The following is a 14,798-nucleotide window of genomic DNA, read 5'->3' on the forward strand; positions in this document are numbered from 1 at the left end:
CCATCCTGACGGTGTGAGTGTGAGGGGGTCCATAAAGTAGGTAAATGTGTTTGGACAGCAGAGTTTAGGGTCTGATTTAATAATTTGGAGTGTGTAGACAATGGTGTGGCAGGCAAAGCTTTGTCTGAGGTGACAGAGTGCCCTGCTGCAATGAATGAGGGTTTACCCCGCACCTGTTAAATGGAGCTTTGCAGCTGCCACTGGCTGCAACACGTCTGTTTAAACAGGGAGTGTTACCCCCAGTCTGGGTAGTCCAAAATCTGAATCCTCCTAAAATCTCCAACTAATGAGGTCTGTAAACGACCTCAAGTACCCAGATAATGATCTTAAGTGGGATCCCGCTGGCTTTGATTGCCGGTGGGAGTCCTGCATGCGGGGGCTGCGCGCGCACCGATTCGCGTCATTGGGGAACCCGGAAGTGGGCGGGTTGGAGCCGGGTTCGGCACCCGCTCCGGGAATCTCCAATTTCAGGAGCACCCCCGCCACGAACGCACCTGCTCGGCCATCCGAAAATTGACCCCATAGAGTACAAAAGCGAGGAAGTTATGCGAAACCTTTATAAAACACTGGTTAAATCTCAGCTGGAGTATTGTGTTCAATTCTGGGCACCACACTTTAGGAAGGGTGTCAAGGTCTTAGAGAGGGTGAAGAAGAGATTTACTAGAATGGTACCAGGGATGAGGGACTTCAATTATGTGGAGAGACCGGAGAAACTGGTACTGTTCTCCCTCGAACAGAGAAAGTTAAGGGGCGATTTAACGGAGGTGTTCAAAATCACGAAGGGTTCTGACAGAGTAAACAAGGAAAAACTGTTTCCAGTGGCAGACGGGTCGGTAACTAAAGGAAATGGATTTCAAGTAATCGTCAAAAGAGCCAGAGGAAACATGAGGAAACATTTTTTTACGCAGCGAGTTGTTACGATCTGGAATGCGCTGCCTGAAAGGGCGGTGGAAGCAGGTTCAATAGTAACTTTCAAAAAGGAATTGGATAAATACTTGAAGGGAAAAAATTTACAGGGCTACGGGGAAAGAGCAGGGGAGTGGGACTAATTGGATAGTTCTGTCAAAGAGATGTCACAGGCACGATGGGCCGAAGGGTCTCCTGCTGTACTGTACCTACTATGATGAGTACGTCTTAAGGAGGGTCTTAAAGGAGGTGGGGAAGTTGGTGAGGTGGAGGGGTTTAGGGAAGGGATTCCAGAGCGAGGCGCCAAGGTGGCTGAAGAAGTTCGCAGAGGCGATAACTCATAGTGTTGTGTGGCAGTTTAAAAAAACTCATGACCGGCTCTGTCACTCACAAGTAGCTGAGACTAAGGGTGGTTTTAGTGTGGAACAAAGGCTAGATTTATGAACAATTAGTAATATTATATATTGTCAAGGTTCCTATGTAAGCTCGACAGAATCCTGGAAAGAAAGACAGGAGAGAGGCAAAATCACAAGAAGAAGCGTTCGCTGACCTACATTGGCTCCCAGTCCAGGAACTGCCTCGATTTTAAAAATTCTCATCCTTGTTTTCAAATCCCTCCGTGGCCTCGCCCCTCCCTATCTCTGTAACCTCCTCCAGCCCTACAACCCTCTGAGATCCTCCAATTCTGGCCTCTTGCGCATCCCCGATTTTAATCACTCCCCTCAGCTGCCTAGGCCCTAAGCTCTGGAATTCCCTTCCTAAACCACTCCATTTCTCTACCTCTCTCTCCTCTAAGACGTTCCTTAAAACCTACCTCTTTGAACAAGCTTTTGGTCACCTGTCCTAATATCTCCTTATACGGCCCAGTGTCAAATTTTGTTTGATAACGCTCCTGTAAAGTGCCTTGGGACATTTTACTATGTTAAAGGTGCTATAAAAATGCCAGTTGTTATTGTTTGTTGCAAAGATCTGATTCACAGCAACGTTAAAACATTAATTTACATAACTAAACTTCAAATGAGGCCTAAACCTCCACGAAGCCGCAACCTTAGATGGATATTGTTTTTTTGTCTGGTCATTTTATTGCCCAGGAACCCTGATCACTGCACCTTTAAGTCAAGGTGACTGACACACTAAGGTTGGGGACTTTTTTTTTACTGGAAATAACCCATTAAATACAACTGGAAAACAAGTCGCAATGAATAAAAAGAACGACTCATAAAAGCAACTTTAGAATTATGCCATAAGATGTAATTTTACTCAAAACCTTTACCATCACAAACAAGCTATGCAAATGAGCGGATTTTCTTTACCTGTGAATCACTGGATACCCGTCTTCACTTGTCACAGTGAGACTGTCACAGAAGATTCTCTGATATGTTATATTCCCATTCATTTTGACGAACCGTAGACTGCAGGAATAGAATGAATGCAATCGGATTGTGCAGAGGTTGACTGTGTGTAATTTGTGCGAGAAAGGTAACTTTAGTTTGGCCTAAAATGTTACTGCATTAATGAGATGTGCTTTGGGATGAAAGGGAGAGGGTTTTATGCTCGCAGTTCACTGTATATCGAGCTTGGAATCTCCCACAGGAAGGAAGGGAACCCAGGTCACCCTTGCATACCACCTTGGTCGATATTTACCGAGTGCCATTGGCAGAGACCTGGCTCTTATCTGGAAGCTGGCCTTATCCTTTCTGTTAACAAAAGAGCGGCAAGGGGATAGACAAACTAGAATCAGCAGGCCATTCAAACCCAGAGGAAACACAGTTAACCGTGATTCTGATAGAAGAAAGCACAGCATAAGGACAGAAGAAAAAAGACAAGGAAAAGTACAGTACACTTCAAAGTGCATCATTAGAATACGTCCTTTATATCTAGAGGACTAGAATACAAGGGGGTATAAGTTATGCTACAGCTATACAAAGCCCTGGTTAGACCACACCTGGAGTACTGTGTTCAGTTCTGGGCACCGCACCTTAGGAAGGATATATTGGCCTTGGAGGGAGTGCAGTGTAGATTTTTACTAGAATGTTACATGGACTCCAAGGGTTAAATACGAGGAGAGATTCCACAAATGAGGGTTGTATTCCCTGGAATTTAGAAGATTAAGGGGTTAGGGTTAGGGTTATGGTTGATCAAAGTTTTCAAGATATTAAGGGGAACTGATAGGGTAGATAGAGAGAAACTATTTCCGCTGGTTGGAGAGTCTAGGACTAGGGGACATAGCCTAAAAATTAGAGCCCGGACTTTCAGGAGTGAAGTTAGGAAACACTTCTACACGCAAAGGGTGGTAGAAGTTTGGAACTCTCTTCCGCAAATGGCAGTTGATGCTAGCTCAATTGTTAATTTTAAATCTGAGATTGATAGATCTTTGTTAATCAAAAGTATTGAGGGATATGGGGCTAAGGCGATTATATGCCGATCAGCCATGATCTCATTGAATGGCGGAACAGGCTTGAGGGGCTAAATGACCTACTCCTGTTCCTATGTTCCTAGCTTCATCTTCAAAAATGTCTAAATCCTTTCCCCCAAAAATTACACTTTCAAGTACTTCAGTTATTTTGCCCCCTATGATACAACTAATGGAATATTAGATATAGCTGCAGCTTAAGTAATGGCAAGTTCATGTCTCACTGCACTCCCATTGTAACTACTTGATTTCGGATGTCATACGTGAGGCCACTGAGTTTCAGTTTTCACCGAGAAACAAACTGAAATTGCAGAATGTGATCCCAAAACACCAAGAGAAATTCAGAAATCCAAAATAATTAAAATGAACTTAGTCACCTTGCAGCATTGACCGTGGTTATAAGCCTTTTTCAGTTGTTTGTTGATTTTGAGTTGTCAGCTTTTTGGGGGGGGAGGTCCTGTCAGCTTTTTTTTAAGCTGTACGTCATGCTACTCCGAGTTTTGTAGGTTCCATGTCGGACGAGGAATTGTGTGCGTAAACCAAGTTGCACAAACAGCAATGAAGTAAATGAACAGAAAATCTGTTTTTTTTAGTGATGTTGGCTGAGGGATAAATATTGGCCAGGACACCGGGGAGAACTCCCCTGCTTTTCTTTCAAATAGTGTCATGGGATCTGAGACTGCAGATGGGGCCTCAGTTTCAATGTCTCTTCCAAAAGACGGCACCTCCGACAGTGTAGCACTCCCTCAGTACTGCAATGAAGTGTCAACCTAGTTTGAGTGCTCAAGTCTCTGGAGCAGGACTTGAACCCACAACCTTCTGACTCAGAGTGCCCACTGAGCCACAGTTGACAGCTAATACACATGTATTTATCAGAATCCAACGGTGTTAGAGAAGAGCCATCAGATTCCCAGAATTTGCCGATAGCATCAGCAATAAGTCTTCTGCATGAGGCTGTATTTACATGAGGAAAGTGGCTTGACTCTGCACGATTCCAATGTCATTTCTCTTCATTCTTGACTCTGACGCAGCAGTGCGGCAGATCTGGGCTCGGGGAAGCACAACGCAATGTTCAGTTAGTTGCTATGACCTCTTGGGCCTGTGATCTCCAGTCATTTGGACACATTGAAGTAAGGGTCGCAGAGGTAGACTGGGAAATGAATCAAGGTCTCTGTTTACAGGCTATTGAGTGCATACATAGAATCATAGAATAATACAGCACAGAAGGTGGCCATTCAGCCCATCGTGCCTGTGCCAGCTCTTTGAAAGCGCTATCCAATTAGTCCCACTCCCCTGTCCTTTCCACACAGCCTTGCAAACTTTTCCCCTTCAAGTATTTATCCAATTCCCTTTTAAAAGTTACTATTGAAACTACTTCCACCACCCTTTTAGGCAGTGCATTCCAGATCATAACAACTCGCTGCGTAAAAAAATTTCTCCTCGTCTCACCTCTGCTTCTTTTGCCAATTATCTTAAATCTGTGTCCTCTGGTTACCAACCCTCCTGCCACTGGAAACAGTTTCTCCTTATTTACTCTATCGAAAACCGTCATGATTTTGAACACCTCTATTAAATCTCCCCTTAAAATTCTCTGCTCTAAGGAGAACAACCCCAGCTTCTCCTAGTCACTCCACATAACTGAAGTCCCGCATCCCTGGTATCACTTTAGTAAATCTCCTCTGCACCCTCTCTAAGGCCTTGACATCCTTCCGAATGTGTGGTGCCCAGAATTGGCCTCAGACTCCAGCTGGGGCCTAACCAGTGATTTATAAAGATTTAGCATAACTTCCTAACACATTGCCACTAATTGTCTTGATTCCTTTTTTTTTCTCTCTGCAACAAATCAAGACTGAGTATTGTTCATGTGGCACCTTTCTTTTCTTGTCTATTGCCAAACCCAGATGAAGGGCTCAGGCCCATAATGCTTGACCCTACCAAGGTTGAATGGGACAGGAAAAAAACATAAGGCAGATTAAAATGTAGTTATCAGGCCAAGCTTGAGTTTGAAAAGCCTGTGGATTGTAAAAAGAAGGAAGACCGAAGCGATCCTGGCAACAAGAGAGTTAGAGTAGCAGATGTCAGAATAGAATTGAGTCCAGGTGCATTGTCAAATAAATACCAATATGGCAATGTGGCCTTGCTCTCTGATAGTTCAGGCACTGTCCGTCTTCCTACTTTTCTCATTTTCTTTGGCATCTCGCTGACCCCGGCCAACACGTTGCTTTCTCATCTAGAAGGGAAGGCCAGTTTGAATCATAGGCATCTCCACCATTGCTATGGCACCCAGTGACTGGCCAACAGAAGGTCCTGCATCTGCCAGGCTAGAGTAATCCTGCCAGTCTTTAACAATCAAGCAGCTAAGACTTGGAAATGGCATTGAGATCATTCAGTTTGAATGACAGTTACGTAGAATTACATAGAATGTACAGCACAAAAACAGGCCATTCAGCCCAACTGGACCATGCCAGTGTTTTTGCTCCACACGAGCCTCCTCCCACCTTATTTCATCTAACCCTTTCAGCATATCCTTCTATTCCTTTCTCCCTCATGTGTTTATCCAGCTTCCCCTTCAATGCATCTATGCTATTCGCCTCAACTACTCCTTGTTCCACATTCTAAACACTCTCTGAGTAAAGAAGTTTCTCCTGAATTCCCTATTGGATTTATTAGTGACTATCTCATATTTATGACTCCTAGTTTTGGTCTCCCCCACAAGTGGAAACATCTTCTCCACGTCTACCCTATCAAACCCCTTCATAATCTTAAAGACCTCTATCAGGTCACCCCTCAGCCTTCTCTTTCCTGGAGAAAAGAGCCCCAGCCTGTTGAGGCTGGCATCTAAGCTTGAACCTTCTGGTTTGGAATCGGAATCTCTAATGTGAAACCAGAGGACCAGCTGCCATCAGTGCTTCTAAGGAAGATGAAGAATGTTCCCAGACAAATTGTCATCGCAGTTTATTATGAAAAGTTTGCCAGCTTATACACTCGCAACAGCTCAACATTTCAGACAGCTCGGCAATCTATAACACCAACATTGCTTCCAAACCAGCCTACTGCTTGAATGTACACTGTTAATACTGCTGGAATTTATTCTCTCATTATCACTTTTTTGCGATGGGATTTTTCAATTCTCAGAAACAGACATGATTATTCATGCGAATAGCATACTGCCTGACAGCCAGCTTTTTGTAAATCTCAGTATTATCTGACTGATTACTGTACACTGTGCCATCTACTAGTGCTGCCAAGAGAACTGGGACCTACTTAAAGGCTGGTAATCAACAATAGTTTATTCTCAAACACAATCCTGTTTCAAGTATTCATGACCTCAGGATGTCCCAAAGCACTTCACAGCCAATGAAGTACTTTTGAAGTGTAGTCACAGTTGTAATATAGGGAAATGCAGTAGTTAATTTGTGCACAGCAAGATCCCACAAAAAGCAATGGGATAATAACCAGATGATATGTTTTAGCGATGTTGGTTGAGGGATAAATATTGGCCAGGACACCAAGGACAGCTCCCCTGCTCTCCTTCGAGTAGTGCCTTGGGACCTTTTACGTCCATCTGAGAGGATGAAGAAGGAGCCTCAGTTTAACATCTCACCTAAAAGAAGGCACTTCTGACTGTGTGGCACTCCCTCAGTACTGCACTGAAGTGTCAGCCTAGATTAGATGCTCGAGTCTCTGGAGTGAGACTTAAACCCACAACCTTTAGACGCCGAGGCAAGAGTGCTAATCACTGAGCCACGGCTGTAACTTTGTAACTGGGCAACGCTATTGCTTCTGCTTTATCCAGTGCACCCTGTATAATTGCTCAGGATTGCATCGCTGCTTGTTGCCTGAAGTTTTGATTGATAACTTCCACAGGAATTTTGGCCTCTAGACAAAAAGGAGTGAATTAGCGATCAGGTGCTCTCAGTGGGGACCAGTGCTTTCAGGGAGTGCGGGTTACATGGAATTACATATAATTTGCAGCACAGAAACAGGCCGCTCGGCCCAACTGCTCTACGCCGATGTTTATGCTCCACACGAGCCTCCTCCAACCCTACTTCATCTAACTCGATCAACATATCCTTCGATTCCTTTCTCCTGCATAACCTTGAGCTCATCCAAAACTCCGCTGCCCGTATCCTAACTCACGCCATCCTGTTGACCCATCACCCCTGTGCTCACTGACCTACATTGGCTCCCGGTTCGGGAACGCTTTGATTTTAAAATTCCCATCTTTGTTTTTAAATCCCTCCATGGCCTCCCCCCTCCCTATCTCTGTAACCTCCTCCAGCCCTACAACCCTCCAAGATCTCTGGGCTCCTCCAATCGTTGCCTCTTGCGCATCCCCGATTTTAATCGTTCCACCATTGGCGGCCGTGCCTTCAGCTGCCTAGGCCCTAAGCTCTGGAATTCGCTCCCTAAACCTCTCCACCCCTCTACCTCTCCTCCTTTAAGATGCTCCTTAAAACCTATCTCTTTAAGCAAGCCTTTGGTCGCCTGTCATAATATCTCCTTATGTGGCTCAGTGTCAAATTTAGTTTGATAATCGCTCCTGTGAAGTGCCTGTTAAAGGCGCTATATAAATGCAAGTTGCTTTTGTTGTTGTTGTAGTTATCTAGATTTCCCTCAAATGCATCTGTGCTATTCACCTCAACTACTCCATGTGCGAGCAAGCTCCACTTTCTGACCACTCGCTGGGTAAAGAAGGTCAGCGAATTGCAGATGCAGCCTGTGATTTTCCATTAAAATGAATGGAAAATCGCAGGCTTATCTTTCCTGACCTGTGCCTCCTACAAAGGCCCAGTCCTTGCTGGGAAATGCCAGAATGTGGCATAACCCTTAAAATGCCTTAAACCAAATGAATACAATCTTGCGAGTCAGATTAGTATCTGGGCAGTGATGGTATAGAAATTATTAGAGACAAGCATAAATAGATGTGATCAAATTCTCCACGAAAGACAACATGCTGCTGGGACCAGAAAAGCAACTAGCTCGGGTTTAATGATGGATGTCAAGGCCTAGTTAGGAACTTTTAAGATTTGTTCCATTACCTTTAGGGATCGGGGAGAAATGTTTGCTTAACTTACCCTCAGGAGATTAAATAAGTGGAGTAGAGTGCACAGTAGGGCAGACTGGACATGATCCATAGAAGGAGTATTAATGTGCTGTGACCTTTCTCATAGTATCATATTAGTTATTAGCACTGGAGGAGGCCATTCGGCCCATCGTGCCTGTGCCAGCTCTTTGAAAGAGCTATCCAATTAGTCCCATTCCCCTGCTTTCTCGCCATAGCCCTGTAAATTTTTTCCCTTCAAGTACTAATCTAATTCCCTTTTGAAAGTTACTATTGAATCTGCTTCCTCCACCCTCTCAGGCAGTTCGTTCCATCCTTTAAGTTCTTAATGTTAGTAACATTGCAGTCTTACAAATTCAAAAATGAAACTTCTTACTCTCTTTTGGGCTCCATAATTGTGGAAGAACTTGTACTCATAACATCCTCGAAACATCCCAAAGTGATTTACAACCAATAGATTGCTTTTAAAGTGCAGTCACAGTTATTTTGTAGGCAGGCATTGCGGCCAATTTACACACAGCAAGGTCCCACACGTAGTAAATGAACACATGACCAGTTAATCTGTTTTTGGTGATATTGATTGAGGGAGACATGTTGACCAGGACACCAGGAGAACTCCCTGCTCTTCAAATAGTGTCATGGGGTCTTTTACGTCCACTTGAGCAAGGGCTTCGGTTTAACGCCTCATCTGTAATACGCTGGCTGGTGAATGTAATCACAGTGTGACAAGTTTACATAGTTAGTTTCCATAATATGTGTAGATATAGAAGTTTAGAATGGAAATATAAAAATAAGGATGGAAAGTATGACTTTAAAATGGGGAATGAATTATATTTTTTTTCTATTCGTTCACGGGATGTGGGCGTCGCTGGCGAGGCCAGCATTTATTGCCCATCCCTAATTGCCATCGAGAAGGTGGTGGTGAGCCGCCTTCTTGAACCGCTGCAGTCCGTATGGTGAAGGTTCTCCAACAGTGCTGTTAGGAAGGGAGTTCCAGGATTTTGACCCAACGACAATGAAGGAACGGCGATATATTTCCAAGTCGGGATGGTGTGTGACTTGGAGGGGAACGTGCAGGTGGTGTTGTTCCCATGCGCCTGCTGCTCTTGTCCTTCTAGGTGGTAGAGGTCGCGGGTTTGGGAGGTGCTGTCGAAGAAGCCTTGGCGAGTTGCTGCAGTGCATCCTGTGGATGGTGCACACTGCAGCCACAGTGCGCCGGTGGTGAAGGGAGTGAATGTTTAGGGTGGTGGATAGGGTGCCAATCAAGCGGGCTGCTTTATCTTGGATGGTGTCGAGCTTCTTGAGTGTTGTTGGAGCTGCACTCATCCAGGCAAGTGGAGAGTATTCCATCACACTCCTGACTTGTGCCTTGTAGATGGTGGAAAGGCTTTGGGGAGTCAGGAGGTGAGTCACTTGCCGCAGAATACCCAGCCTCTGACCTGCTCTCGTAGCCACAGTATTTATATGGCTGGTCCAGTTAAGTTTCTGGTCAATGGTGACCCCCAGGATGTTGATGGTGGGGGATTCGGCGATGGTAATGCCGTTGAATGTCAAGGGGAGGTGGTTAGACTCTCTCTTGTTGGAGATGGTCATTGCCTGGCACTTATCTGGCGCGAATGTTACTTGCCACTTATGAGCCCAAGCCTGGATGTTGTCCAGGTCTTGCTGCATGCGGGCTCGGACTGCTTCATTATCTGAGGGGTTGCGAATGGAACTGAACACTGTGCAGTCATCAGCGAACATCCCCATTTCTGACCTTATGATGGAGGGAAGGTCATTGATGAAGCAGCTGAAGATGGTTGGACCTAGGACACTGCCCTGAGGAACTCCTGCAGCAATGCCCTGGGGCTGAGATGATTGGCCTCCAACAACCACTACCATCTTCCTTTGTGCTAGGTATGACTCCAGCCACTGGAGAGTTTTCCCCCTGATTCCCATTGACTTCAATTTTACTCGGGCTCCTTGGTGCCACACTCGGTCAAATGCTGCCTTGATGTCAAGGGCAGTCACTCTCACCTCACCTTTGGAATTCAGCTCTTTTGTCCATGTTTGGACCAAGGCTGTAATGAGGTCTGGAGCCGAGTGGTCCTGGCGGAACCCAAACTGAGCATCGGTAAGCAGGTTATTGGTGAGTAAGTGCCGCTTGATAGCACTGTCGACGACACCTTCCATCACTTTGCTGATGATTGAGAGTAGACTGATGGGGCGGTAATTGGCCGGATTGGATTTGTCCTGCTTTTTGTGGACGGGACATACTTGGGCAATTTTCCACATTGTCGGGTAGATGCCAGTGTTGTAGCTGTACTGGAACATGCAAACAATGTGGACAGGAAAAGACCCTCTGCCCCATCCAGCCAGTCCCTCACAATTGTGATACCTTGGGCTCAATTTTGAAATGGTGGCGGGTTGGCATCTTGTTGGCGGGGGGGGGTGAAGATGTGTGTGCCAAACCCGAATAAACAAAATTTACCGTTTCCGATGCGATCGCAACGTAATTGATGGTGATTAAAGGTCTTTCCGGGTTTCGCACCAGGAGCTGCAACGTAAAGCAGGGGGAGGGAGAGAAAGAAAGAGAGCGAGACATCGTCCAGCGTTGGAACGGAAGACAGGGGGAGGGGGAAATGTGGGAGATCGGTGGGGGGAGAGGGGAAGATCGTGGGGGGAGAGGGGAAGATCGTGGGGGGAGAGGGGAAGATCGTGGGGGAGAGGGGTAGATCGTGGGAGAGAGGGGAAGATCGGGGGGAGAGAGGGGAAGATCGGGGGGAATGGGGAAGATCGTGGGAGAGAGGGGAAGATCGGGGGGAGAGAGGGGAAGATCGGGGGGAATGGGGAAGATCGTGGGAGAGAGGGGAAGATCGGGGGGAGAGAGGGGAAGATCGGGGGGGAGAGGGGAAGATCGTGGGAGAGAGGGAAAGATCGGGGGGAGAGAGGGGAAGATCGGGGGGAATGGGGAAGATCGGGGGAGAGTGGAAGATCGGGGGGACATCGGGGGGCATGAAGAGGGGGAGATTGGGGAAATATCGGGGGGGTGAAGAGGGGGAGATCGGAGAGGGAGACATCGGACATCAGAGCAGGATGGAAAGGTAAGTTGATTTTGTGTTTTAACTTTGTACAATGGATTTTCATTTAATTTATTTAGTTTCTTTTTGCCTGGTCCGGCCCTTCACGTCTGGTTTCACCAGGTGTGAATCAGAAGCCGAGGGAAAGCTGCCCAGGTAAGTCAAAAATTTGTTCTAACTATTTAATATGTCACAAGTGAAGTGCCTTAAGTACCTCAGTGAGGTACATTTGGCTCTTTAACTATCTTCCCGCCAGATTTAATTGCGGGCGGGACTTCTGGACTCGGGACGCCCGCGCGCACACAGGTGCGTCCGTGGGAACTCAGAAGTCGGCGGGTTGGAGCCGGCTTCCGAACCCGCTCTGCATTTCCGCAATTCTCGCAGCCCCCGCCCCCAACGCACCCACAATTTACATGTAAAATCGAGCCCCTTGTGTTTCACAATATATACACTCTCCACCCCACCCAAAACCATGTGATCTCCCGGACAAGGCGAAAAACCAGATAACAGCGCAGGCTAATTTGGGGGGAAAAGGTCTGGGAAATTCCTCTCCTCGCCCCTCCCCCACCCCCCCCATACCCCATGGCAACCAAAACAAGTCCAGGAGATCACTCTGGCCCTGATAATTCTGTGCAGTACCTACCATTTATACGAGGTGTTCTCGCCCCAGCCAGAATCAGGTTCAGCTCTCGCTTGAAGGAATAAATCTGCCGCCCTGGTCTGATTAGCGCCCTCTAACTGAGGCTTTGCCTGAAGGCTACGTTTGGTCTTTTTGGCTTCTCCCAGATTATTTGACAATACCACCTTCAATGATTATCGTTTCACTGGTATTCAGTAATAGTTTCATGTTCAAAATCATGAAGGGTTTAGGTATAGTAAATAAAGAGAAACTGTTCCCATTGGTGGAAAGGTTGTGAACCAGAGGACACAGATTTAAGGTGATTGGCAGAAAGGACCAAAGGCGACACGAGGAAAATCCTTTTTTACGTAGCGAGTATTTATGATCTGGAACGTGCGGCCTGAAAGGGTGGTGGAAGCAGATTAAATCGTGGCTTTCAAAAAGGAATTGGATAAATACTTGAAGGGGAAAAGCTTGCAGGGCTGCGGGGGAATGGGATTAGCAGGAATGCTCTTACAAAGAGCCGGCACGGGCTCAATGGGCCGAATGGCCTCCTTCTGTGCTGTAACCATTCCATGATTCCATTTAAAATGAAACTCATTAAATATGACTGGCTGTTGAAAAACCTATCACAAGTGCTGCCTTCTTAAAGGGGAAATACCAGGGGAAAAAATGGACTCATTTAACTGAGATAACCAATAAACAGAACGTAAATATTGAGGGTCCGTGTGGGGTGGATCATGCTCAGTGTAATGCTCATTGACCATGGAAAGCTTCCATGGGTGCCTGTTGACAGGACACACCGGCATTCCAAAGTCATTTGTTTATGATGGTAATACTCCTTTAAGTACTAGCTAGCCCACCGGAAAATGGATAGAGGTCAAAATGTTAAACCTTCTGTGCCCGTTCGATCCAAGTGTGGCATTGCATAATCGCTACTTGATTTATCCTGTCTTCTCCCCTACTCTTTTCAGTTATGATGGCGTCTCCTATTATAGGCCTTGTTCCTGCCACTAGTTTCTGCAGTTAAAGTAAAAAGAAAAGCCGTTCATTTATTAAATGAATAAAGTTCCGAGTGTGCTTGTCACAGGATTTCTGTGTCAGCCATCTCAGTTCTCAATTGTCTCGCAAGAAAAGTGTTCATTGTAAGTGCAAAACAGTTATTTTTTTATAGAGAAATTAAAGATGAGTAGGAGTGTTTTACAATGGTGCAACACAACCTAAGTACTGGTATCATAAAACATCAAAGGAAGTCTAAGCAGCTTATACTGTTATTAGGACAGTGAAATATGTCTTCTTGTGCTACACAGTAAAGTAACACATTTTACAAGTCCAGCTGACTTGACTATTTCAAAGTCAGGCTGCTCCTTACAAACTCTGAAATACAGTTTAGTTAAGTACATAATGAGCCGTGTTTCATTGCAATCTTGTTCTAGCTTCTCATTCAGAATGCCATAAAGCTGAAAAAAACACATATCTACAATCTGACTAGATCTGTCCAACAAAGAATTTCCATCAGTAGATCACTATAACATGGGGAAAGTGTGATTGCTCATTGTCCTTTCACCACTGGACCCTGGTTTTGAACCAAGTCTAGACTGTCGGGACAAAAGAAAGAACAAAAAGGAAAAGGGCTTGCATTTATATAGCACCTTATCACATCTCACATCTGTTTCGATGATGTCGGTTGAGGGATAAATGTTGACCAGGACACCGGGAGAACTTCCCTGTTCTTCTTCGAATGGTGCCGTGGCATCTTTTACGTTCGTCTGAACATGCAGACAGGGCCTCGGTTTAACATCTCACCTAAAAAATGGTACCTCCAACAATGCAGCACTCCCTTAGTACTGAGGCTCTGGAGTGGGGCTTGAACCCACGACCTTCTGACTTGGAGGTGACAGTGCTGCGACTGAGCCAAGCTGGAGCGGAAAAGGGTCTGAAGATCCCCTGATGGCTCAGTGAAGGAATACACTGGCTAGTGTGGAACTGACCCATACAGACCACAAAGATCCCAGGTTTGATGCCTGGTCTATGCTGAGATGGCTGATCTCAGCTAAGATAGCAGCAGGGCCACTACAATTTAGCTTCAATACCCCGGCTAGGGTGGGCCAGGGTTAAGAGAGATCACAGGTTCAGCAACTCCAACTGTCTAGACTAACTGTCCAGACTCACATATCAAGAATGGCCACTTAAGTAAAGTAGCACTGGATCCTGTGGATCAGTAACCCTGTGTGAATCAATGCCTTCAGGAGACGAGAGGAGGGAGATGGATAACGATGAGCCCTGAACTTGTAGGCCGAGAGCGGTTTGCGGAACGACCTTTCTACGGTCCCTGCAGCCTTACGTTTCTTTGTTCAAAGTACAAGATCGAATTCAGATTAAATGTTATAACCGCACTGGACTGCCATAATAAAGAAAGATGTCCAGTGTGCACAATATTTAACTGCAAACGATGACTTCTATTTTCTGTGGGCTTTTTTCCCTTTAGGTTTTAAGGGAGAAAGAGACCACTGGAAAAGTGGGCGATCAGTTTGTATAAAAACGCACGAGAGTGGCAAGAAGGAAATTGAGTCGTTTGACGCTGCAATCCTGCTCATACGGAACCCTTACAAAGCACTAATGGCCGAGTTCAACCGCAAATACGGAGGACACATTGGCTTTGCTTCTGAAGCTCACTGGAAAGGAAAAGGTATGATGCACAGTGTTACTTTTCGCTTGTCCTAAGACTGAAGACCA

General features: G+C 45.7%; 1 protein-coding gene across 1 annotated transcript in view; it reads left to right on the forward strand.

The window, feature by feature from the left end:
* The window catches only part of wscd2 (WSC domain containing 2), a 208,760-nt gene that overhangs the window by 159,097 nt on the left and 34,865 nt on the right, over positions 1–14,798 (forward strand). Inside the window, exon 7 of the mRNA XM_068006335.1 lies at positions 14,551–14,751. Coding sequence (XP_067862436.1) covers positions 14,551–14,751 — 201 coding nt within the window. The remainder of the gene's footprint in view (positions 1–14,550; positions 14,752–14,798) is intronic.

Source organism: Heptranchias perlo, chromosome 25 (genome assembly GCF_035084215.1).
Source record: "Heptranchias perlo isolate sHepPer1 chromosome 25, sHepPer1.hap1, whole genome shotgun sequence".
NCBI lineage: Eukaryota > Metazoa > Chordata > Chondrichthyes > Hexanchiformes > Hexanchidae > Heptranchias > Heptranchias perlo.